General features: G+C 43.3%; 1 protein-coding gene and 1 pseudogene across 1 annotated transcript in view; one reads left to right on the forward strand and one right to left on the reverse strand.

The window, feature by feature from the left end:
• The window catches only part of ABHD2 (abhydrolase domain containing 2, acylglycerol lipase), a 62,696-nt gene that overhangs the window by 19,916 nt on the left and 15,176 nt on the right, over nucleotides 1-27,604 (forward strand). Inside the window, exons 4-6 of the mRNA XM_039858304.1 lie at nucleotides 17,519-17,694; nucleotides 20,697-20,864; nucleotides 25,290-25,473. Coding sequence (XP_039714238.1) covers nucleotides 17,519-17,694; nucleotides 20,697-20,864; nucleotides 25,290-25,473 — 528 coding nt within the window. The remainder of the gene's footprint in view (nucleotides 1-17,518; nucleotides 17,695-20,696; nucleotides 20,865-25,289; nucleotides 25,474-27,604) is intronic.
• Nucleotides 19,934-20,052, reverse strand: LOC120599424 (uncharacterized; annotated as a pseudogene).

Consider the following 27,604-nt stretch of genomic DNA (forward strand, 5'->3'; position numbering starts at 1 on the left):
CAGAAGTCCTCTTGGAGGAAGGACACTGGGGGAGGGAGCCCTGGCTGGGAGGTAAGGACAAAAACCCAAAGAGAAGGGTTTTCTTGAGTATCTGTCCTCTTCTAGCTATTCCCATCCCCCAAGGCTTTTGTTTTTCTGAGGACTTTTTTGACCTGTCATTTACTTATACACAGACCTTATGTATATAGTGAAACCTACCTGTCCAGCCTCATAAGCCATGGCATCCCCCATCGCCCACGAGGTGCATGCTCCCTGCGCTGGTAGCCCCTGGCTACTCCCAAACCCCTTCCTTTTTCTCTCTGCCCAAATGTCTCTTATCCTGTGAGAAACATTTAACTAGCATCTATTCTGAGAAAGTCCCCCTGACTTCCCCCGACTCCTTCTCAGTCAGAACACGCCCCTCTTCCATCTTCCTGCCCATGTGTTTCCCCGGCATGTAGCTTCTGGGTCCATTTAGCGCATTCTACCTTGTTGTATGGGAATTCGTGTCTTTCTTCTTCGTCAGTAGAGTACTGTACCCCAAATCAAGAGCCACACTCCTGACGAGCCGGAACAGGATGGCTAGCGATATAATGCCATTCTGTGTCTTACTTTCAATAGACAGGCACAGGTGAGGGACGTTCTCATTTGGGCAAATGCCGCGTGCGCTTGGGCAAAGGCAACCACACTGTCTCCAGCTTATGCAATCAGTGCTGCTCAGGGGCACTCAGTGAAATCGGGTGTACCTGTCACCGACAGTTTGTTCATTGGGAAGTCACTATCCTGCCTCTGAGAGATGTTGTTGTTCAATCCTTTGGTTGGTGTTTTTGGTCTTAAATTAAGTCAGGGCAACCCGAGGTATATGTGAAAAGAGCAGTTTGCAGCCTCCGCCCTTCCTGTGGGCCCAGCTGAAGTTGCCATCCTGGTTAAAAAACAAAGGCAGGCAGCAGGTGCCCCGGCTCTGGAAGCCTGCTATCAGAGTTTACGTGTCCCCTGTGGGAAGCCAGGCCTCTGCCTTTTCACTCAGCAGGTCTGTCAGTTTGGGTCATTGCATAGCTAAAGATGAAGGCATTCAGGAGGCGCGTGATGGAGGCCTCAGCCAATACACAAGCCTAGAAACCAATAGCCGGGGTGTTTTTCTGAGACACCGAGGAGCTCCCCCCGCTACAGGGTCTGAAGAAGGAAAACAATGTGATCGAAACCACTACCACATGTCGGTGGGTGAGAACTGGATGTTATTGTTCTGTGTGGGTTTGAGAAATACTGGAAACTTGGGGCTGGGAGTCACCCCCATTCCAACACCAAGACGAAAATAGTAGTTGCCTCTCCTTTTTGAGCGTTTCCGCCTACAGGAGTGGCAGAAAGGCCACGACCTACCCGTAGGTCGTAATGAGCTCATCTTCTGTGGTTTTCCCTATTTCTCTTCTCACTCACCAGAGTACAAACTCCAAACAAGGATCCTGTAGAAAGAGTGTTCCCATTATAATGAGTCTATAGCTCTAGTTTTCTGTCAGGAGTCCCCCATTAGTCTTGGTTAATGAACATTTGAGGATCTACTTCTCTGAGACTCCATTGTTGGGAGGTATTTTAAAAAGGACCATTTTTTAAAAAACTTTTTCATTATGGAAATTTTATAGAGGCATTTTTTTCTATTGGTTTCTACACAACTATGCTTCCTGATGGTTTCTGATGAGGCAAAGCAAAACTACTTTTGATTTTTCTCTCAATACTAATTTCCTCTCTATTGTTATCATATATATTTACTTCCAAACCATAAATATTCACTTCTTTTTTTTATGTACCCAAAATAAAAGCCCAATTCGATATGTGAAAATGCTGTATTTTCATAGATATGCAAGATACACTATTTTCGTTCTAGTGTATGAAGGACGTATTCAATCATTAGAAGTACTCAACAGAAAAGCGCTAATTCAGATCTCTGATAGCGCTCTGTATGGAGTTATTTTCCAGATCTGAAGAGCGTAGGACTTGGTAAATATACTCTTATTCCCCTGCCATTCCTTCCTTGCTTCCTTTTTTATAAGGCTATTTGCAGTGGCAGTGCCAAAAGGGGAAGCGAGGGTGAGGGGCTCGGATGTGGACAGTTGATGTTTTCTCAGTCTTAAATAAAGCATCATCCAGGTGCAGCCTCATACACTCCCTTCTAGTCAAATTGCCACCGCTATATTCCTCCTAGGTAGAAATTTCGAAGCTAACACAGCTTATTTATAGCGAGTTAAAGTTGAAAAGGATTTTATTATCTTGGGCTTAAATTCTTCTTAATTCCCTCTGGCTCACAGAGACATTCCAGATCAGATTGAGATCCTTTCCTCCTCGTCTGAACACTAAAGCTTTGTCCTTTTTATAGGATATACTCCTAATTCCCAAGAGTCTAAATTCCATTGACTTGATTTTACCCGTTTTAAGAACTGTGCAAATATTTCCTTAGATGCTTGTGGTAAATCATTAACAATTGCAAAGTTGCTCTGTGGGGTTCTGATGTACTGATGATACAGGCAGCAGACCTTCAGAGCACACTTATCTGGAAACCTACTTTGTAAGAGAGTTCTTAAACCATGAAAGACTCAAAATCATTTTTATCAAGACTGAGGAATGATGGTTAGCATTCGTGAAGTCACGTTTTCGTCTTAAAATTGCTCGTGTTTCTGATGACATGGGCCAAACCCAACTATCAAGGTGAAAAGGTTGGATTGCTAAATCTGAGATACTGTCCTCTGTAACGAGACTGACCCAAATGTCCCAATTTTCTCAGGACTGATACATTTTCTGAAATGGGGGATTTTCAATGCTAAAACTGGGGAAGTCTCAGATAAACAGAAGACTCACTGTCTTCTGCCATCAGCTGGCAAGGTTTTGTTTTTGTTTTGTTTTTTTAATGAGTGGATGTGTATTTGGTAGTTGGCGTTTAGTTTGCCAGTGGCCAGGTTTAATTTATTTGGATGTAGCCCATCTTCTCTGCCTGTGCTCTAGCAGGTCACTTATCCAGGAGACCATCAAGCCAGAAAGGAAAGTGCCACCATCTTGGAGGCCTCCTGTATTGAATCCAGATGACTAAGCTGAGTCTGGCGAAATTCATCCACTTTCTCTAACCTGGGCACAGGTCATTGCTTCTCGCTGGAGACTGCCTTCACACAGGAATTGCTGAAAAATCTAAAAGGTTCAGAATCCAAAACATTCAAGACTCCCTTGATTCAGTTTAGATGGGACGAGGCTCAGCAATCAGTTCTAGTTTCCAAAAATGCATGAGCAATCTACTGCCCTGTTCATCCTGCCTGAATTTATTCTTCAGGGCTCTACCATGTCTTTAAAAAAGCAAAAGAAGCATGTGCTGAAGCATATAGATGGGCAAGTGGGCTTCGGCTCCATGCCAGGCTTCCCCCATTACTAGGTCACCCTGTCCAGACTAGATTCCAGGGTCCCTCTTGGTCCACCAGTCATCCTTAACTTATAATTCCAGTTAAACTACTTTACTTAAACCTAATTTACTTTATAGGACTTTCTTGGGATCAGATCCATTTCTGTGGTCCTTGTTTCTTACGGTTGACTGAAAATTGGGCCAGTATCCAGGAGCAGGAAATGGACCTCAATTTCTAGAAAATCTAAAATGTCCAAGTGTAGCCAGCTTTTGTCACCTTCCGATGTTCTACTGATCCTGTGATTCAGTGGTTACCAATTTTGATCTCAAACTGTTCTTTTTCCCCACCTGCTCCTCGGCTCGCCTCCCTGCACTCCGGTACACGGTATACTTCATTCTACAAAACAGTGTATGCTTTATTGGTAAAGCATAATTAAGACAGTAAATGGACTTTGAAAGTGCATTCTGGAGGGTGGACAAGTCCGATTTCTAAACTGTCAGGGCCACGTTGCCGTCCCGCAGTGTGGAGGGTTAAGGGCTGACTGCTGCATTTCAGGAAGCGACTGACTTTGGGAGCGAGGTCCTTTTCCTCGGCCTCGAGATCACCTTCTGTGCAAAAGGAGTCTGTTGGCGGGACTGGCTTGGGGATCAGAATCTACTAGGTGATATAATAATATTTACTCGAGGGAAGCATTTTCCTGGGTTTGTAAGGAAATCTGCCTCTCCACAAAATTCTGGGAAGAGAAATTGTTACTGATACAGAAAGCTGTAATCCTTAGTGAATTGATTTTTTCATATGACTATATGCGATGCCATCCCTATTGCCACCCAAATGACTGTCTGCTAGGCTGAGCAGTGCCCTCTACCCAGGGCCGTGTGCTCCTCAGGGCTCTGCATCTGCCCCAGGTGGCTGCCTGTGGTGCTGTGTCATCGTGAGCCATGGAAATGATTCAGTCTGTGGTGGCTTGTGAACCACCCTAAATCTCCACCCATTGTCAGCTTCTAATCATAGAGCGATGGCGGTAGGTTGACGTGGGCACGTGACATCAAGCCAGACAGCTTAACTTTGGAGGTGGCCATTGAAAGAGTCTGTAATCTGAAGCATTTGGGAAACCGCCTCACCTGGAGGTCAGTGGCTCATCCAGAACCACCTGTGGCCTCATGGCAGGAACAGGTCTGGGAAGCAGCAGGTCTGGGAAGCAGCAGGTGGCATTAGTACCCACATTTCCCCGGGTACTAATGCCATCGCCACAACCGGCCTGACTTTCCTGTGACAAGCAGCACCAAATCTTCCTGCTGGCAAGACCCTGAACTCGTGTTTTCAGCCAGACCACAAAAGTGTGAACCAGTAATTCCTTATTAATGTGAACTGAGAAACGCCATATATGCTTTAAAATTTGAAATCTGCCAAGCCGTCATAGCGCAGACTCCTCCTTCCTCAGTACTTCATTAAGCAAGGTTCTTCTTGGTGAATAAATAAATACGTGTGTATATATAAGTCAGTCAATTAATATTCAGTAACCCGTTCTTCCAGTCTGTTCATCGTCTGCGTGCCACGCTCACCTCTCCCACATTCATATAATCCTTTTTCTCATATTTCCACCTTCTCTGTTCATCAAAATCCTCTCCATCCTCAAGGCGGCCTCACTTCCTAGCTCCTCCAGCATTCTCTAACCTTTACCCGCCTCCTATCCCTTTGGTTCCCACTTGACAGGATATAACCATACCTCCTGTGTGTATGTCTCTTCACCGGCCAACTGCATTCTGAGGGGCGTAAGGACAGACACTGCCTTAAATTCTCTGTATTTTCTATGACCACTGCTTTGCACAAAGTCAGTGCACACTGATGTCTGTAGGTGGTTTGGGTAGAAACCAACGTGATTAAGTGTTGAGAACGAGCTTTTAGTAGTAGGGTGACAAAACAAAAGCTGAGAAAGGAAGGAAAAAACATAGGAAACTAGAGGAGAAACCCAAGTTGGATGAAGGTTTTTCCCAAGATTGAGAAGGAGCGTGCAGAGGCCCCGCGGAGAGGGGATCTGGACCCAGGCTCTGCTGTGAGAACGGCCTGGGCTCAGATGCCAGTTCTGCCTCCTCCTGCCCAGGTCACCTCACCTCGGTGAGTCAGTTTTCCTCATTTGTAAAGTGGGGATAGTAGTACTTATTTCACAGGTTCGGTATGAGGATAAAAACAGCGTGTGAAATGATTTATAGGATGCTTGGCATGTGTGAGACTTTCCTAAGCAATGCTGCTATGTTTACCGCCATTTTTATATGGATATCATTAGCTAGATCAGTTGTGTAAATGACAAAGGGCATATAATGTACGCCAAGTTCTTACAAGTATATTTGCACATCAGTAAGACCTAGGGAGCTAAGTAGGTGAAGGATAGGACTAGATAATTCTCACAAGAGGAAATACTAGTAATAAACACCAAATAATATTCACAGCCTTGGTAACAATGAAACTTTTAAAAATGAAGTGTTGTTTGATACTCAAAGGAAAATCTGGTAGTATTATTGATATGAAATCTGGTGGGATGTGGTTTTAGTCAAGGTAGGCTAGTTTAAGCTGTGCTAACTAATTACCCCTAAACCTCGGCGTCTTAAAACCACAAACATTTTTTTTTTCTCACTCATGCTATGTGTTTGCTTTAATTGACTGGAAGGTTCTGCTGATTGTGGTCCCACCAGGACCTTAGCTGATGGAGGTATCATTTCAGTATCTGCTTTTGTGGTCACCAGCAAGACAGGAATAGGGATGAGACAACTCACACACTGGCTCTTAAAGGCTGCTACCAAGAAGTGACTCGTCATTTATTTTTTTCCCTGTTTCATTGGATGAAGCAAGACTAACGGCCATGCCTAACTTCTGAAGTGCAGACACATCCTGCGTCTACATGGGGGAGAATAATGGCGACCACAGAGAGGGATTCAGCCCCGCTCGCTGACCCCCCTCAGTCTGTCTCTCCTCACCACCACATTGGCTCCGCTTCAGTTCAGGACGTCATCAGCTCTTGCTTGGCCTGATGTCCTGGCTGTACCTCTATCCTCTGTCTTTTCTAATTTGTCTCATCTTCTAAACCACAGATTCGATCATGCCATGCCCCTGCTTTAAGGGGCTTGTAGCATGCCCGTAGGGTGAGGCCCAGCATCAGCCCTTGCTTCTGAACACATCAGGTTACCCCACATGTCCTGAGACCACGTGTTCTCTCTTGCCAGCGTCTTACATCTGCTATTCTGTCTACCCGATGTCCTTTCATACCTTTAAACAGCCTTCTGATTTAGAGAACAAGATGTCACCTCTTTGAGGAGGCCTACCGAGCATCTTCCCCCACACTCAGAGCGAGAGGTTCCCTTCTTGGTTGCCTTATAGTGTCTGGGACTTCCATGATACAAGTTACATTCATTTGCATTAAAATTATGTATTAGTCTATATCCCATGATAAACTGTGAAATAACGTACTATTAACAAAAAAACAATAACAGCAAAAACAACAAATACTATCACTTCTTGAATGCCTATGATGATTCAGGCACTGAGTTCAATGATTTCAATATATTTTCTTTAATCTTCAGAACAAGACTATGCAGCAGGTGTTATTCCTTGCCCCACTTCTACCCTCCAGTTTGTAACTAATAAGTAAATACAGCTCAGCAAGGTGAATTGATTTGCCCAAAGTCACAGAACTGTCAGAACTGAGATTGGTCCCTGGTCTCTTTGACCCCATGGTTTTCCCTGCACTGTGTGTCCTCACTGCCCAGTATAGTGTCTTGCACATAGTAGGTGCTCAATAAATGTTTAATGAGTGAATACATGAATACACAGATTATAAATAAAGGAGTAAAAGTGTTGATTCTACCACTAGTTAACCCAAAGAAATCATTTAAACAAAGATAAAAGCTAAAAGACTTGATTAAAAGTGGCAGAGAGAACGTATTTTTTTCTTTATTCCATCCCGAATCTCCACTAAAATGATAATAAAGGATGAGAAGGGTACAAATTCTCAAGAACGTAGAGAATAGGAGAGGAGATAAGAGCAGATGAGTGGGAAGCGATGGTCAAGCGGACACCGACTTGAAGGCCAGAGAAAGCAGACTCCTAAGCCTGTAGGAGGGAGGCGGGGCTGCCAGAAGGAGGCAGATTTGAAGGCTGAGGAATCAGAGACACCAGCTGCCTCTGAAGATGGGGTGTGGAATACGTCTAAAAACATGAAGATTGGTGGAAAGTTCCCCAATCTGCTCCCCATCTCACACAGCCAGGAAACTGCCTGTTTGCTCTGGCAGGAGACGGGCAGAGTGGGGGTGGGAGTGAGGCACCAAACCATAGTCTACCCATGGAAGGTCCTAAGCACAACCAGGTCCCCCAAGGACGTGGGGGAGGGTTTCCCCTCTAGGGAAACTGACCAACCCAAGAGAAAAGTCCCAGAGACACTGTTATTTGGGGGTCCTCTAAGAGAATGGCTGGAACCCACAGGTTGACAGGCCCTGCCTAGGTAGGACAGATGACTCTGCATCAGCTTTTTAATACCTCATACTGCAATAGGAGCAGCGAACCAGGAGTCCCGGGACGTTTGAGGAAACCCTCAGACACGAAAGACAAAGATACACAGCAATCAAAGAAAAGAAAAGAAGTGGAGGAAACACGGTGAAATGAGCCAAAGTAAACTTAGGTAAGAAAACCTATAATGAGCATAGTCAGAGAGAAGATATGCACCCATGTGGCTGGAAGACGGGACTATGAAACTGGAACATTCAGAGAAGAGGAGGAGCTTTTGGAGGAGAAATGAAGAAGATTAATAGACGGATTACAAAATAAAATCGAGGCACTCTTCCAGAAAGTAGAATAAGAAGACAAAGATGCAAACTGGGAGAGAAATTAGAGAATCAGTCTAAGAAATCCAGCATCCAAATAATGGTAATTTCAGAAAGAAGCTAGAAAAAGTAGAAGGGAAGAAATTATCAAAGAAATGTCCCTTAGCTATGCCATAAGTGCAGGATCCGAAACTTCAGATTGAAAGCTTCTGAAACCCTAGCCCAGATTTCTCCTAATTTCAAATTCCTATGAAATAAAATTAAGAGGACTCTGAACAGACATGTCATCCTTTATAGTTTTGAAAGTCATATGTGGTTTATTGCTAATAATAAGTATGTGCACTAATACTAGCCACTGTCTTTTGCATTTGTCCTTCTTATGTAAAGAGAGATGGACTTTGCTTTAGCAGAACTTTGTAGAACGTACTTATCTGTGTGGTTTTGCAATGCTGTCATTACGTGAACGAGAATGAAAGTTTGATGCCCAAGCTGATTGAGTTTTCACAAGGGCGGAATTGTTGACTGTTTGAGGAAGTATTTTTCTGTGTTCTCATGCCACAGGAGAGGGCTGACATTTCAACAGGGCTAAGCCCCAGCCATCAACAGTGACTTCTTTCAGCTTTTTGGAACTGTTCCTGTTACTGAAAGCTCCAGGGCAGCTGCATCATTTCCTTCCACACTTCTGTTCAAGGCTCGCCTTGCTCAAGAAGCAGTGGTCACGTTTCCCCATAATTCTCTCATCGAGGTTGTGTCACCTTATTTTCTCCTTCAGTGTTGCCCTTGCCATAAATTTATAATAGTTATACATATCAGAAGCATCCTCACCTCCTTTGAAACTTATATTTATTTTTAAAAAACAACAGGTAATAACACTGACATTAAGACTCTCTCAGCCACCATCCAGTTCCCTTACACCCGTGTTTCCAGTTTCTTGATTATTTTTCCAGACATATTTAATGCGAAGACAGCAGTTACACATGCACACTTCTTCCCCTTTGCACAGATAGTGGTGTACTGTATATTCTTCTGCACCTTGCTTTTCTTCACACAATATCACTGATCCTTCCATCTGAGTGTAGAAAGAATTTCCTCCATTTATGTCTTGGCTGCTTGGTGTTCCATCGTGGACCATCATTTGTTTACCCAGTTTCCTAGGTGGAGGTTTTATTTATTTCTGACGTTTTGCTTTCACAATGCTTTAATAGCTAATTTTGTGTTTATATCACGCACACGTGATATAAAAGTACAGGGAAGTACAGGGTCAGAGGGGGTGTGCATGTGAAATCGTATTAGCTAATGCCCTCAAACTATCTCAGCAAGTACTATATGAGCGTATCTGTTTCTTAAAAACCTTGCCAATATCGGGTTCTCCTACTTTTTGGTATTTGCCAATCTGATAGGTAAAAAGTTTTTCCTTGCTGCGATTTTAATTTGTATATCTCTTATGAAAGAGACTGTTCATCATTTTCACATCTAAGAGGTATTTTTATATTCTTTTTGGTACCCCTGCCCTTTTCTCTAATGGTCGTTGGTCTTCTTCCTAACCATTTGAGAGATCCCTTTATGTGCTAAGAAAATCAGCCCTTCTGCTATGAATTGCAAATAATTGTTCCCAGTTGTCATTTGTCTTTTGACTTTGCCTATGGTGGTATTTGCCATGCAGATTTTTTTTTTAATGTTTGCATAGTCAAATCTTTCAATCATTTCTTATATGGCTTCTGGGATTTCTGTTTTCCGTAAAAAGGTCTCCTTTGTTGCAGAATTATATGTAAAAAAAAAAACAAAAACAAAAACTAAAAACTAAACTTTCTTCTACCACATGCATGGTTTTGTTTTCTATTTTGAAGTGTTCGATCCCTCTGGAATTTATCTTGATGGGAAGTGTGGCTCCAACTTAATATTTCTCTAGATGCTACTCTTTGTCTAACACCTTTTAATGGTTAATCCATCTTTACCCCATTTATCGAAATGCCACCTTTTTCTCATACTAAGTTTCCTGGATATACGTAGGCATATTTCAGTCTGCTCCGATCTGTTGATAATCCTGAATACAGATACCACCAGCAGATTGGTGGCTTTTTAATATGTTTTATCGTGGGGGTGGTGCCAGTACTCTCTCACTGCTCTTCTTTTTCATATTTTTCTTAGCTGTTATAGCTGGTTCATTTTTTCCTATGAACTTTATAATGCTTGTTCAAATCCACGTATAAACATCCTGTTATATTTACTGTGTATCTGTTAAATTTATAGATAATTTAGGGAGAATCAACATGTTTACAATGGTGGGTTTTCCAATGCAAGCTCATTTCTTCCAGGCTCTTGAGCCCTAAAGAGCATTATAAAATTTCCTTCTTATCTCTTTCTCAGGATTGTGAACTCCCTGGGAACAGGAATGGAGTCAGCTTTTGAGTGTGGGTTATTAGTAAGGATATACATATACTAACAGAAGAAATGTATTTTTAATTAAATATTTTAAGAACCCATGTTTTTTATAATGTCATCGCTTGCCATTTCCTGGATTCTTTCATGCACATCAGAGAAAGACATGTGCTCATGTTGAATGTCAGCATCTTAATTCTCATCATCATCTCTCGATTACAAATGTTTTTAAAGGGCAGTCCGTGCAGATAACGCAGGAACTTCACATTTAGATAGTCCAGCTTCCCCTCACTAAGAATCGTGGCAGATATGATGTGATTTTTCCTCTCTCGTCTTCCTCCTCCCCACTCCCAGCAGAGATTTTTGAGGTGATTTTGGGCTGAGAAGCAGTGAAAAGGCAATCCTGGGTGGGAGGAAGAGTGGACGGACCGTTGACATCTGTGTGTGTGTCCTCCAGACAGGAGGAGGTGAGTGGCAGAGACAGGGACGAAACAAAAGTATTCTGTGTGCTGTGCGTCAGCCTACGTCCTGTTTGCTCAGCATAGGCAGTGTGTTTTCACGTCCATAATTCAGCAATAGGAAAGGTGAGACCAGGGAGCAGTGTCTTCTGCGAACAGTCTGGGCAAGCGGACCGAGTGTGGGAGCTTTGCATTTAGCACCTCGGTGCTGGACTCCAGGACTGCGACGCATTCTCAGCTAGGTAACTAACATTTGGCTCTTTGCCGGACTAGTTATTGAATGGATGGCCATTTGTCGGGTGGAACCCTGGAGCCTCTTCATAAACCCCAAGCCCACGTAAAGCATAGTGTCAAAACCAGGGCCGGATAGGGGGAGACAGGGCTGTGCCTCCGTCTGTACATGGGGAAGCCTGACCTGTCCTGAACGCCGTTTGTAGGACAGGAAGATAATGGGATCAGATACATTTAACATGTGAATGTAATTCTAGGGGTTTTAACCGGTTTTCTCTGAATCTCAAAATTGAGTTTATTTTTCCTTAGAGCAAAAAAAAAAGTGTAGTTTCTTTTTAAGAGGTTTTATTGTAACTCACTCTTGTGCCTGTTCTCACTAACATTCAGGTTTTATAGCTTGCACAACGGGTCATAGAGCTGCCGGCTCACGCACGGTGGCCTCTGTCCTGTATTTACAAACCAGTTACAGGAACAGAAGATATTTCCTCTCTCTCTTATGGCCGCTTTTGGTCATTTCAGGCAAAAACAAAACAGTCTCTGCATTGGAGTTTTTTCGTGCATAAGCCTGCAATTCAGGAATAGAACATCTAGCAACAACAGTGAAAATGTAATGTGTGACACTGTGAAGAAGTATTCGCCTCCAGTGGGGAATATGCTGTGTTCACAGCATATTTCTGATGCGCCTATTAATGGGTGTTTGGGAAGCTGAATATGCCACTTGCCATATGAGATGAAAGACCCAAGATATGTATTCCCGAAGTGAATGCTGAAGCCATTTCCCAGCCTCAGCCTTGCCCCCCAGCAGGTCTGGGGTGACATGGTGCAGGGTCCACTCCACATCTGGCTCCCTGAAAAGAAGGGGTGCTTCCAGGGGGCTGTGACACAGTGGAGAAGTTGGGCAGAGCAGGGCAGGCTTCAGGTCCGTCAGGCTGGAGACGGGGAGAGAGGCCATGGGGGAACGGTAGGGTTCTGTGGGGTGGGAGCAGCAGGAGTCTTGGATTCGAGGCCAGTGGAGGGGAGGCTCTGGCAGGTCAGAATCCAGGATGAGTATCTACAAAATGTCCCCCTAAACTCTGAAGGGTTTTGCCCATCCCTGCTTCCTCATCTCCTCTGTGTGCACATACGGTTGTGCACACACGCGCGCGCGCGCGCGCACACACACACACACACGCCTGGAGCTCAGTTTTCTGACTCCTGGAGCTGCCAGAAGCTTTGCTCCCAGTGCCGCCCTTCCCCTGTGCCCGTCCTGGTTAGTTTATTCTCACTCATTAAAGTAGGATAAAAAGCCCTCCCTGAATCAGAAACCTCTCTCCTTTCCAGAAGCACCTCCATCCTCTCGCTCTCACTGTCGTCACTCTCCGGGCTCTCATTATCTTGGGGACATAGTCAGTGTGACTTTATTAAATTCTGGCCTCATCACAGGAGCAATCAAACGTGAACATTCTCATTAATTACCTTCAAATGGGTCTCCTGCAAGAAAAACTACACTAATTTCCAGAAGTTGGTTACAATTGCACAGAAACAAGTAAAATCTAATTAACAGTTTTTTGTTTAATGTATGTGAGGGACACCAGAAAGAAGTTCCAGCAACTTCAATGATCAGTTTGGAGAAAGAGAATTTAATGTAACATTCTGACAGTTGATCAGACAGGGAAAAATAGGCACAAAGAGGTTTGTTATTTTAACTTCTAGTCGAGAGAGCTGATGAAAGTCTTGAGTGTGGCATAGTAAGAAAAGCTCTGGACAGAACCCAGAGACCTGTCCTCAAGTCCTGACTTTGTGACACCAGGCAAGTCCAGACTCTCTTTTTCTCACCTGTAGAATGGGAGGTTTACCGTTGTTCAGAGTCGTTGTGAAGCCCAAGTGAGAGACATGACCAGCCCAGTCCTTGGGTGCTGGGAAACGTCCCGCTCCCGGAGACCCTCAGACTCCCTCGGGCTGCTGCAACAAAATGCCAGAGGCTAGGTGGCTTAAACAAGAAGTGTTTGTCTTTCTCAGTCCTGGAGGCTGGAAAGTGCAAGACTGAGGTGCCAGCAGATGAGGGCCCTGGCGAGGGCCCTGTTCCCGGCTTGCAGGTGGCCATGTTGTTGCTCTGTCCTCACGGGGCAGAGAGAGAGCTCGTCTTCCTTTTCTTCTAAAGGCACCAGGCCCATCTTGGCTCCCCATTCATGACCTCATCTAACCCTAATCACCTTCCTAAGGTGCCACCTCCAATACCATCACACTGGAATAGAGGTTCAACATGTGAACTCGGGGGGGCACAACATTCGGTCCTTAACACTCCCCGTTACGCACTGTGCCACACTGGAACGTCTCAGCCATGGAAGTCTCCCCAGTTCCATTCTTTCTGACCCCACTTCCCACTCTTCAGAGTTATGCTGACATTAAAGAGTTTTCTTTGACAAAAGATTTTCTGGAAGAAATTCTTGAGCCGATTCAGTTCTGTGGTGAATTTTTTATGCAATACTTAAATCTTACCTTCATTGGATTTGTTTTGCATTTAGATCTTACTACAAAGCTTGGAATCAGTTATTGGTCCGTATTCCATATTCTGACCATTGCTTTTGCTGTAGTAAGTTCTGCTGTGGCAGTTATTTCCACCAAGTTCGTTTCTCTAGGTTAAATTTTGGAAGTCCGTGTGCCTCTTTGAAAACTGGATTCTTCTGTCAGTTTTTAGACAATACTAAATTTTACCACCTGCAGTTTTAACTGTTGCCAACTTTATTCTGATTCGATTCTACCACTAATAGCCATTGTGAAATGAACAAGAGACTGATAATATATATTTATCAACTAATTAATTTTAAAAATTATGTTTAATATTAGAGATAGAGGTGGAAGTAGAGATAGCATAGAAGGAAATGACCTAGGGTCAAAATAGTAGAGATGTTTAATATCATTAATCACTAGGAAAATGCAAATCAAAACCCCACCCAGCATCCCTCTTAAGTTAGTCAGAGTTGGGTTTCGTTTTTTAACCAAAGCATCCTGTTCGAAACACATTTCAAGTGCCGAGGAGTAGCTGCCGATGGGCATTTGGTTCACTGGAAAGGACTTGCTAGGGGTGGGAGGCTCAGTCTCAGGCTGAGCCTCTAAACATTTCCTTCTGTGCACTGACTTGTGCGACTTGGTGGGGAGGTACTGGAGAGAAGCGAAGGGAATAATAGCTAAGTCTGGGTTCAACAGCTGGAAAGTGGTTTAATCCAAAACCAAGGGACCCAGGTCCCGTTGAAGGAACTGGTCACTCACAGATTTAGGGCAAAGATGAGCATGAGTCAACTTTTTTCCCAACTGTCTTTTAAACAGCCCGACAACCATCTGTCCTTCTTTATGCAAAGTCTCTGCCCAGAGCCAGTGTATGTTTGGTCATGGCGGGTGGGAGGTCCAGATTTCCCCTTGAGGTCTTTCCCATGGGCAATTCTGTTAGTGTCGCCAGATGTTGATTATAAATAGGTTCAAGGTTCAGAAGATAAGGACAGGTTGGCCTTTATATTTTATTGTGGTCTAGCTGCTTTCATAGCAACAAGCATTTACTAACACTGGACAAAATACCCTGCGGGTTAGTAAACTGGAAGACATTGCTTCTGCTTTCAAGGAGCTAGGAATAAACATGCCCCGATACTAATTCTAAGAATAGCTTTAAAAAAAAATGAATGTAGAAGTGTATGCAAATTAGTGTAGTAAAAACTGAATATTGAAACAAGAAGCAAGCTATAAAGTTTTACTGTGGGACATAAATACCTGAATAATGGAGAGATACACCATGTTTTTGAATGGAACAAGTCAAACTTGTACAGATGGCAGTTCTCCCCAAGGGAAAATATAAGATTGGTGTGTTTCTAATGAAAAATCCCAAGATTTTCATCAAAAAAGCTGTTTCTATGCTTCCTCTGGAAAATAAAATGCCAAAAATCTGTCAAAGTTTTGGAAAAGAGGAGTGGAGGAGGCCTGCACTAGCAACTCTCAAAATATTTCATACAGCTACATTAGTTAAAGCAGTGTCATAGTGTACAAGAATGAGCAAGTAGATCGAACCAGAATAGGAAATAGAAACAAGTCTAAATAATCGAGAACTTAGTGTGTATTAAAAATGACAGTTATCGATAGGGAAAGGGCGGGCAATTTACGATGTAAGGACAATTAGCTAACCGTTAAGAAAAAATGAATTGGATCATATCATGTGGAAAAATAGGTGGATTTCAGGGTAATACATTTTTTAAAGCTATGGAGTAATAGAAGGAAATATTAGAGAATGTATTTATAATCGGGTGTTACAATAACTCTTTTTAAAACAAAATGCTAAACAAAGGTTTTACTAAAAAAAAAAAACTAACAAATTTAAACACAAATATAAAAGTTATATAAAATAAAAGATAAAATTAAAATATACAATAGACTGGGCTAAAACCTTTGCAACACATAATGACTTAATGTAGGAGTGATAAAGATGATACCTAGAAATCAAAAGGGGAAAGAAAATTATAATAGAAAAATGGACAAAAGAAAAACAGACACACAATTCACAGAAAAGAAATACAAATGACTAATAAACATATAAATCAGGGGAATACAAATTTAACTACGAAATTTTTTTTTTAACCATAGATCGGATCAACCTTAAATAAGTTTAAATGAAATGCCCATTTTCTATCTATTAAAATGGCCAAAATGCAAAAGATTGATAACACTTGCCATTGTTGAAGGTGAAGAAGACAGGCCCTCTCGTGCATAATTGGTGGGAACGTAAATTGGTCCATCTTTTGGAGGCAACTTAGCGGTCCCATAAAATTTTAAATGCACAGATAGCTCTCAGTTCCAGGCTCGTCCTCTAGGCTCATTCCGTTTCTCTCCTCACTGGGCAGTCAAGCCCCGGCCTCTTCACAGTGTGGCACCAGGTCCAGGAGGTACAAGCGGAAGCCACTGGGCTTCCAGGCTTCTGAAGGGCTAGGCCCAGATATACACAGCATTCCTTCCAGCACATTCTACCTTCCCAAACAAGTCACAGACCAGCCTACATTCATCGGGTGTGGGGAGGTATCCAGCTCTAAAAGGGACAAATGGCTTATGGGGACAGGAATAGGTAGAATGTGGCAGCTATATTTTCAGACAAACCACCACAGAGGTAGCTTGTCTGGGAACTGGCTTGCTTAAGGTGATAACCTCACTTCTCTTAAGTTTGTGTAGATCTAATGAATTACCAAAAAAAAATAATAATAATAATAATAATAAAATAATAAACCTGGCTTAATTTAAGAAGGGCTTCTAGAATCATCTGGTCTGATAGAAATGAATGGCATGACTATTAATAAAATGCTCACCACATGGATACGCTACAATGATGAAAGATTGATGTCATTACCATTTTATATTATATGACTCTAGTTTCTATAGAACACAAACCCTGGCTAGCCAGCACGCTTGGAGTCAAAGCTGCAGAAGAGAAACCAACAGCAGTTTCAGTAAATGGGATCATCTTGCACTGTGGTTGTGAACTATAATCATTTTGTAGTTGTAACTTGGAGCACCTTGTTTTCCCAGTAACTAACTAGTTTGTGGTTTTTCAGTTTTCTACCAAGGACCAGTCACTCCGTGTTTTCACGAAGCACAGTTGTTAGGGTGTGTCATGCCTTGCTTAGACTAACAAGCCTTTATCCTTCAATAATCCAACAAATATTGACATTGCTCTGTCCTTCCAGCACATTCTCTTCGGCACACAGTGCTCCCCACCCCAAACACACACACGCACAAGGCACATAAAGGCTCTTACAGAAGTTTGCAGCCCTTCCCATGTGACAGAGAGCAGCAGATTTGGTGAATGGAGTAACCACTGCAGCCATGGACTGCCTAATACAGGGAAGGCAAAGAAGTGAGCCTTTAATGAGCGAGGGCACTGTGCTAGCTGTTTTATGTGCATTAGCTCATCTGATAATGAGGCTAACCCTTGATAAATAGCATGTGTTCGAATGTTACTTGCTTATTTTTATTCTACATTATAGGAATGACCCATGTTGAGTTGCTTAACACCCTAAATTTGAAATCCTGTCTATATAAGCATGCCCTGGTCAATTTCTAAAGCTAATCTGTTGCAGGCTGTATTAATAAATGGGGGAAGGAGGTAAATCATGGCATGGATATAAGGTTAAAATAAATCTCATTAATGCTTAGTGTACAGAATTTGTCAGGAAACAACTTAAATAGATTGAAAGACTTTTGCTCAAAGCTTCTGCAGAGCATTATTCAAGGAATGTGGAGAAAATTGACTTCTCGTTTCCTTCTGTCTTAGATACATTCCGCCGTTGATCTGGGGGAAAAGTGGACACATTCAAACAGCCTTGTATGGGAAGATGGGAAGGGTGAGGTCGCCACACCCATATGGGCACCGGAAGTTCATCACCATGTCTGATGGAGCCACTTCAACCTTCGATCTCTTTGAGCCCTTGGCTGAGCATTGCATTGGAGGTGAGTGAGTATAGGTCGTATGATTGGGCCATCACTTGGAGAAGGAGCACTAGTCAGTGAGGGAGCACAGTGTACTTGCTCGTGCCACCAACTCTTACCATCCATCATGTCAGGGGTGGTAGGAACTCTGTTGAGACCCATCACTTATGAGCAACTGGCAAGGATTAGCTCCAGCATGTGCCTGCCAGTTGCCACATACGGCTCTGCAGAAGGTGGTGTTGAGTACAGTTTTTAATGCTCTTGAAAGGCAGAAGCTGGGTGTAAGGGGATGAGGGAGAACTTGGAGCCCAGGACCAGGCCTCGAGTTTGATGACAGTAACAAAAGCCAGACTGTCCTCCATGCTTTATATTTACTGTTTTCTCATGTAATCCTCATAAAAGCAATGCCTCATGATCCCTATGTTACCGATGAGGAAACCAAAGCCCAGTACTATATATGCTGGTTTTGTTTGTTGCATAACAGCAGATAACAAAGGCTCTCAGGTACCCTCTGCTTAGGTTTCCATGGAGAAAAAGGCACATCAAAGTCGTATTTATCAGGCAGGGGTCTGGGACACCTATTTCTCAGAAGCAACTAGCATTTCCATTGCTCTGTCCAGCCTGCACAATAGACACAGCATAAAATGCTTCACAATGAGGACTTGGAGGAAATGGATTTAGATGGCAGCACCCTTTTAAATGCCGTCCGGACCAGAAGAGAACATGTCTTTTGAGTTGCGTAGTATGCGAAGGCACCTAGTTTGTTGTTCTCTCTTTTTTTTTTTAAATAGGAGCTCAATAAATATGTATGAGTGGATTCCAGTAAACATGTCATAGCCCTCAGTTACTTAAAGTAATAGAACTTCTAGCGATGAAGGTTTAATTTATGTTCCCTCTGTCTGGAATGCTCATCCCCAGACTTTCACATGGCTGCCTCCTCCTTGCCATTCTGGTCTTGGATGTCACCTCCTCAGAGGGACAGTTTCTGCTTCCCTTGATGACTGTTTCTTTCCAGTAAATCCTTCATGTCTTCCCGCTTTAGTTCTTGATGGCACCTGCCACTCTCTAAACTTATTTGTGTAGCTGTTTAGTATCTGTCTGCTAGAATGCCTGACAGCAGACAGATAGTAAACAGCTACAAAAATAAGTTTCCCAGTTGCGCGTTTTGTTCTGTTTTCCAGTTACATGTTTTGCTCTCTTGTTTCTAACGCTCTTACTTCTACCATTAAAGCACAAATTTTAATTTAATCTTTGTTTTACTCATTCATGTCTTTCTATCACCCCTGTCTCCAGAAAGTGTTGAGAAAGCCGGGTCTGGGGAAGGCAGTATTTGCATCCAAGAAATACTCTTAAGAAAAACAGCCCTTTTTCCTTTTATTATTTTTTTAGAAATTTTTTCTACAAAAGGAATAAATACCCATTTTAGATAGTTTAGATAATACAGAAATATTATGAAAAGAAAATAAAAATCACATGTAATCCTATCACCCAGCATACTACTGTTGATATTTTCTTCCATTTACTTCCTGTTCTATACATTCTTTTTCTAAAATTTGAATTATTATACATTACATTATAAATATTCCCCCATGTCACTGAATGTCTAAAAGTCTTCAAAAACATACTGTTAATGATTGGTTAATAGCCTACAATGTGGTCATACTATAATTTAATCATTCTTCTATTGTTGGGTGTTTAGCTTGTTTACAATTTTGCTACTATGGTTAATTCTATGATGAGCATCCTTAATCATAACATTTGAGGCAAGATTCCAAGAATTGGAATTACTAGGTTTATAAAATTTTAAAGGTTCTTTATGCATATTGCGTAAGAATTTTTAAATTGTTTTTCTCTTAACTTTTGGAAGGAAAATTTATGATTAGATTTAATAACCTAAACACCGCTTTCCTTTTAAAGGAAAAATATGTATTCGTATTTTCAAGTAGGTAATTCATGCTCATGACAGAAAAAAATCAAAGGATGCTGAAGGGTATACAGGGAAAGTCTCAGTCCCCCACCCCTACCCCCACCCATCTCCCTCCCCAGGTACGCACTGGTAGGTTTCTTGGGTATGATTCCATAATTAGTCGATGCTTTATACACACAGATGTGTGGGGGTTTTTTTTTATCCACACAAATGGCAGCGTATCATAACCCTTTTGTGCACCTTGGTTTTTTTCACTTACCATGTTTTGGAGAGCTTGCCATATTCGTATATATAAAGATGTCTCTTTATTTATTTGTTTGTTTGTTTGTTTAATGCCTACAGTGCCCGGTCTTCCTAAATGGTCTCCCATCCAAGCACTAACCAGGCCAGACCCTGCTTAGCTTCCGAGATCAGATGGGATCGGGCATATTCAGGGTAGCATGGCCGTAGACAAGATGTCTCATTATTTTTAAGGGCTACCTAATATTTCATCACTTGGATGTGCAATAATTTATTTAACGAGACCCCTATTTCTAGACATTGGGTTGTGTTCGATCTTTTGCCATTACAATCTATACCGTATTGTTCTGCATGTGCACAAGTGTATCTATAGGGTGACTACCTGCAAGTAAAATGGCTGAATCAAAGAAGTCTGTGCAAACATGACTGTTACTTTTTCTGTTCACCCGTTTGTCCTTTCATGCAAAATTTCATACAGAAATTAAGAGTCATGTTTAGAAACTTGTATAGCAGTTTAACAGAATAGTTTTATATCTATTGAATCTAATAATAAAAAGTTGAGATTTATATTTTTTTAATTTCTTTTTTTTTAAATTAATTTTTAGGGTATTTTTCAAAAGTATCTGCCCATGACAGTTGGAAATTTTAAAAAATGACCCTTCCCCATAAAAAGTTTGAGAGTTACTAATAGATAGACAGCTCCAGCTAGAAGGGAAAGATGATCTTTCCCAGAGAATTGAGTGAAAAGATGTATGTTGAACTTCCTCCTCTTGTTTTCTAAGCCGGTGAAGTGTCACCGTGTCCATTTATAGTGTCACTGTGTGTCGAATATACCGGGGTCTCTCTTCCCCTGTAGGTGACATCACCATGGCCATCTGCCCCGGGATCGCCAACCACAGTGAGAAGCAGTACATCCGAACCTTCGTCGACTATGCCCAGAAAAACGGCTACCGTTGCGCCGTGCTCAACCACCTGGGCGCCCTGCCCAACATTGAACTGACTTCGCCTCGCATGTTCACCTACGGTGAGCAAGGGGCATGGCCGGGCGCGCTCTCCCTTTCTCTGCTCTCACTGTAAGGGCACTGCTGCTGCCTCTGCTAAGTGTAGAATTCATGCCCATCTGCAAGAGATGGTGGGGCGGTGGGGCACCCGGATGGGCCCTATAGCCACCCCCATCGCTTAGGGGCGGGAACTGAAGCTCGCAGGGGACAGTCGACTTTTGTTGCTACACCTAATGTCCTTATTGATTTTTAATTATCGTTGCTTTGTGATATGGCCTAATATCTGATAGCATTAACCCTGACCTGACTCGTCACTTCTTCAGAGGGTGCTTTTGTCTCTCTGCCTTTTTTTCTTTCTGTTGAACTTAGAATGATTTTGTCAAATTCTGTGTTGAATTTCTCTGTCAGTCAAGATGGACTAGATTATGCTCTGTAAACAACCCCCAAATCTCATTGGTTTTTAAATCAAAGATTTATTTCTTCCTCACACTACATATCCATCGTGGGTTGGCTAGGTGTTCATATGTCTCCGGCATCACCAGCTTCATCCAAGGACCCAGGGTAATAGAGCAGCCACCAGTGGGAGCTTCCCCACCTCAGAGAGAGGAAGAAGCGTGGCTCTTGAAGCTTCCACCTGGAAATGAGGAAGGCCACACCTGCTCACAGTTGACTGGCCAAAGCACAGTCCAGGGCCAAGGCTAACTTTGAGTGGGGCGGTGGAGAGGCATTCTTCCTGGGGAGGAAAAGTCAATTTTGGTCAACTCTAGCACAGTGTATCACAATTTTGAATAGGAGTTTCAATATATAAATTAACTTGGAAAAGTTTATTTTTCTAGCGTTTACTTTTCTCATTTAGAAACATGATGTTTTCCTTCAAGTCTTCCTGTATTTCTCCCATAAAGAACCCCTAGTTCTCTCTATGTAGGTCAGTGGTTAGCAGCATTAGAATCCCCCTGGGGCGTCTAAGCTTCCCCCCCAGGATTGAGAGCCAGGGATATATACAGGTCTTGCACAGCCCTTGTTTCTTCTTCAGGTGTTTGTTTGGTTTTCTTACTTTTTATTATAGAAATGTTCAAAACATATAAAAATAGAAAGAAAGGTAAAATGAACCCAGAATAAACCCCTGTGTACCTATCATCCAACCTCAACAATTACTCAGATTATGGCCAGTCTCGCTTCATCTACAAACCACCCCCTCCTTCATCCCCCTTTCAAAGATTATTTTGGAACGAGTCTCAGCCTGTCATTTCACCCGGGGCTATTTCAGTGCGTAATACTAAGATACACAGACTCTCTGTAAACTGCCTTCAGTTGCTAGGACTACCATAACAAAGTACCATAATCTGGGTGGCTTCAAATACAGAAATTTGTTTTTTCACAGTTATTGGAGGCTAGAAGTCCAAGATCAAGGTGTTGGAAGGTTTGGTTTCTTCTGAAGCTTCTATCCTAGGCTTGTAGATGCCATGTCTTCACAGAGTAGTTGTTTCTCTGTGAGTCTGTGTCTCTGTGTCCTACTACTCACCTCTTCTTATGAGGACACTAGTCCTATTGGATTAGGGCTCACCCTGACAACCCCTTTAAAGATCCTTTCTCCAAATGCAGTCACCTTCTGAGGTCCTGGGTACTTTCATTCCACATGATTCAGACTTCCTTCTTACCCAGTTAATATTGGTGGCACACCCACCACGTGTCAGGCCCAGCCTGGTGTGGAGGATACGGAGATGACTCAAAGTCTCCAGCCACAAGGAACACCAGTCTCCAGGTCCCTGTATTTGAGCCTGCTTAGTCATGTTAGTGACATTTGGAGGAAATGGCTTCTGAAATAGTAGCTTTCAGGCAGCCTTAGTTTTGTCTTTGTTTAGGGATGGGAATTTGAGGAAAAGGGTCTTTCCTGTTCTCAGCAGGTTTCCTTTCCAAGATGGCCCCATAGTTCTCATCTCTCTAAAGCCAGGTTAGTGTCTCATATTTCATCTTGGCTTTAAAAAGCTTCAGCAAGATTAGAGACCCAAATCTTGTTACTGGTGCTAATCCCATGAGGATTAAATACATAGAACCTCATTAAAATCCTCCTAGTATTAAAAAGCAGATGGCTGTAGCTCTTAGTGAGATAGCCCAGGGAGGGGCTCCCAGACACGGAGGGCGTCTGGCAGCTGGCATCAGGTGGAGGCCCCAGGAGGACCCAGCACCTACCAGAATGCTGGTCCTGGAGCTTGGCAGACACCATGTCCTTGCCTATCCCTTGCCAGGAAGAGAGGCAGCTCTTCCCAAAACACCAGCAGCCTGTCTGGCATTAGGTAGGGCTGGTCCTTTATCCGGATCAGACGTGTTTGGATTTAATTACATCGAAGACCCAAAGTGCCAACACAATTAGCTATAATTGTCCATCAGCAATATAGCAAATCCAGGTTTTGCAACTGCCTCAGTGACATCTGAACATCATTAGTCTAAAACCTAAGTAAAGATAAATGTGTCTAAAATGAATCAGATGGTGAGAAAGTAAGATTCTTATTTGGGAAGAAAAAACGTGCAGTCATATTACTTACTTGTAGGTTTGGGGTGCAAGGCAAAGGACTTAGGCTTTGGGGTTCCAAAGCGGGTCCAAAGTCCAACACTCCCACTGACTCGCTGTGTGAGCTTGGGCAAGTCATTTCGTTCCTTTCAAGCTGCTGCTTCCTCTATGTTTGAGTCTCTAGTACAGAGCCTGGAACAGAGCCCATCAGCCTGTAGTCCATTCATGTGGGTAACAACAGAGGCTCATTCAATGTTAGAACAAAACATAAAGAAATTATTAGCCAAGGACTGAACAAAATTTGACAGAACCCCAAGGAAATGGTGCAGGATTAAAGATTTTAATAACGATGTAAAATAAGTCCCTAGGTACCATTTCTTAAGCAGACAAACAATGTCCCCATAACGAGCTGCACAAACCACTGCTCCAGCATGAGGTTGGTGTGTGGTATCTTTAACACAGGTGGGACTCGTCTAGGAGGATTTAAATGTCTTCTTTTCTTTATTATTATTTACTTCTAGATTTTTTTAACTGGCTGGATTTTTATTGAAAAAGTAGTGTATCTGTGTAGTAAAAGCATTCAAACAGTGCAAAAGTCTATATGCAATGAGCAAAACTGTTTCCCTTTCACTCCAGACCCCCAAGTTCCCCCACCCCCCAGAAAACCAGTATCTGCTACAGTTTTTAAGCACTTATTCAATCAGGTATGTGCGCACGTATAATCCCTTTAAAACCAAGCACACAGGTGAGATGGCGCCTGCCTTCTTCTGCCCTTCGTTTTTGTCTGTCCATAATGTGACTTGGAGTCATTCCAGATCAGCAGATCAGACTCTGCATCCTTCTTTTTCACAGCAATTTAACTAGTTCTCTATCGGTGGAAATTCAGGTTGTTTCCAATCCTTTGCTGTTGCAGACAGCGCTGCGGCGGACATTCCTGCACACGTCTTTGCACACGTGTTCGTGCATCTTTGTGCACATCTGTGGTAGGAAGTCCCCAAAAGTGTAACTGCCGAAGCAAAGATCTGTACTTTTAAAAACAGGTGCAAAATCCACACTCACTCCTTGCTAGTCTGTCCTGTGCACACTTCTCGCCAAAACTTCTAACTTCTCCGTGAGGTTTTATTTCAGGTCGGCTCCCCGCAGAGTCTGGGGTGGGGCCTTAGAAGGCCTGTGATGAATTCCTTCACCCGCGTGTGGCCACTGACCTCCTCCTCTTGGCAGAGCTGCTGAGGCATAATGTGACTTTACCAGCTTCCCTGGGGGCACTCGCGGAGATCATTTCTCCTGGGCAAACCAGGCCCAAACACCTTCTGTGTTCATGGGTCTCTTCTGTGTATTTCTGAATGGGTCTGCTTCCCTTGGCACCCAGCGCTTACATCACTGAGGACGCTTTACCCTAATCCTGCAGAGCATCCCGGCCGTCCCTCTGGACTGAGTTTGTCTTTCCTTCCCTCCCCCACAAGAAGATCCTGTAAATAACATCCACTCGGTACTTTTCTTAACACCATGAATCATTGTACACATGGGTACAGCATCCTATTTTGTAGCCTAAGAAGCTAATCCCAAAGGGATTTGCTCTTGCTTTTGTTTGTATCTGTGTGCGAACATACACACTCACGCGCACCCTGAATCTCTTTTGATTTCCATGAGCATCCAGACATTTCTTAAAACCCACCTTTAAAGGCACATTGCACACCTGTCTGCTTGATATGTGGTACCTCCCCTCATGGGTGCTACCAGTGCTGGGGCATCTGGGAACTTCTCCCCAGGCAGCCAGTGAGAACTGTCTGTGTGTACGTCTCTCGCTGCGCATGCGCGCACACACGTAGTGTTCTCTGTTAGTGTCTTGGCACCCACTTAGTATCAACCCTCCAGCTCACATTTTCTCCAGTCTTCATTGCACCTAGCGTGATTGCGTGCCCTTCCTCTCTGCCTCCAGGTTGTACCTGGGAATTCGGAGCCATGGTGAACTACATCAAGAAGACTTACCCCCTGACCCAGCTGGTCGTCGTGGGCTTCAGCCTGGGTGGTAACATCGTGTGTAAATACTTGGGGGAGACTCAAGCAAACCAAGAAAAGGTCCTGTGCTGTGTCAGCGTGTGCCAGGGGTACAGCGCGCTGAGGTGAGTGATCCCTACCCCGTGCCCCTACTTCTTCCTTCTGCCGAGTCCTTCAGTCAAGTACTCATTTGCTGAGATGCCCCAACGTACCAGGCGCTGCTCTGTGGCCACAGGAAATGCTGTGGCAGACTGAGCAGAAGTTTGTGGGTCTTTTGCTCCCACATACACTGAAGTTGTCCTGTCAGACCCCTTAAACCTGGGGTGTGCAGCTGTATGTTGGGATCGGATGTGTAATTCAGTAAGCTGAAGCCCCCTTACATCTGCCATCTCCCTGTGGGGTCTCTGCAGGGGACCTAACCTGCTCCTGCTCCAGGAGCTTTGTACAGCTGTGGGTTTATGAAAGAACGCAGGAGACAGGCAAACCAGAGTCTGGCAGCTGAGACTTCTGACCCCAGATTCCTCCAACCTGTGCAAGAGTTGCGTCTCAGATGGCATCGGACGGGATCTGTAGAAATCACTTAATCTGTGCCCTCAGCTTCAAATATTCATCTTTCTTAGGCGTCCTAGACATCACCGTGAAGGAGATGACCTGCTGATAAGCCCCTTAGTCTCCTAGCAACAGAGCCCCACAGGATGAGTCCTAGGGGGGCATTACTGTCTGCTCTGAGTACCCCTCAGGATCAGTGTTGTCCCAGATCTCTGGAGAGTCACCACACACACACACACACACACACACACACATGCACTTACACTCTTCACACATCTTTCCAAATTCTTCAAATGCATTCATATTTCTTTCTGTACTCACTCTACATACTGACTTTTGTATTACAAATGAGTATGACCAATTACCAAAGATCTCTTGAAGAAATGAAAATCATACAAGAAAGTAAAAAAAAAAAAATCACCCTCACTGATCCAGTCTGACGCCAGTCAGTCCTTATCGTTATTAACGAATCCCGCCTTTTTGCCTCACCTATATCTCTCCTGGTGTAGTGTAAACCCATTTCATCATGTTCTCATGGATGGAGCTATGTTATTTCTAAAAATATCTGGAATTTGAAACCAGCACATCCAAACAGCTAATGCAGGCCCAGAATTCAGCCTCTGCCTGAGACTTAAAGTTGGCCCAAAAGGAGGATTTAAATGTACCCAAAAGTAGGCACAAAAGACATCCTGGATGGAGCCTTCCCTGAGTTCTAGGGCCAGGGCCAGATTTCCAGTTTTCCTCACCTGCAGTATGGGGATGACAGTAATAATAAATGGTACCTGCCTCGTAGTGCCATTGCGAAGGCCGTGAGAGTTAATGCGTGTGAACTACTTAAAGCAGTGCCAGGTATGTAGCAAATGAGTCAGTGACTATTAATTATCACCAGAATTAATCACTATAAAATCAGAAGTAGGTTAGATCAGTGGATCACAAAGACCAGCCTGGTGAACTAGTGACTGTCTCACTTCCTTAAGAATCACTTGGAGGATCATGTCAGAAATAGATTCAGTTCCTTGGACCTCCCCTGGAGATTCTGATTCATCAGTCTGGGGCATATGGCCAGGAGTCTGTATTTGAACACATTTCACAGGCGGCTTCTGATATTTAGCCACGTTTAGCAGTTACTGGGCCTGGGGACCTCAGCGGTCTCTCCAGCTACAGTATGGCAGGACTAGGTTAGTCCCCTTGTCCTCGTGTTGGTAACCGTCCCCTTCACTCCCCTCTGTGCTCTGGAGGGCCAGCTAGAAGGACACGTTCCTTTATCTTGACTTGACCAGAAATATTCAAGTCCTAATTCATAGTCAGCATACAACCAGAATTAATGAAAGTTCCATCCTGCCCAGTCACTGGAATAGTAGACAAGTAAGGAAAAGACCTGCCTGCCATCAGACTGAAGGGAGCAGGGTCTGCCACTGCATCTGCTCTCACCTGGTGAATGGTCCAGTTTTCAGCAAGCCTTCTATCTTGTATAAAATCGGAATTGCTAGAGTCCCTTCCTCAACCAATTGCCCTGAAATTACTGTGGATACCGACTTCGTGTTTAGAGAGCACTGAGTCTGATAAGTAGGAGGATGGTAGGACAAGTTTGTTTTCATTTTTTTTTCAGCAGTCTTTAATGACAGCGGCTTTATTTCATTTTGCTGCAGTAGCGCCATCTGCTGTTGACAAGAGCACATGATCGCACATTTGGCGAACTAAAGTGTT

This window comes from Pteropus medius, unplaced genomic scaffold (assembly GCF_902729225.1).
Source record: "Pteropus medius unplaced genomic scaffold, Ma_sr-lr_union100, whole genome shotgun sequence".
Lineage (NCBI taxonomy): Eukaryota > Metazoa > Chordata > Mammalia > Chiroptera > Pteropodidae > Pteropus > Pteropus medius.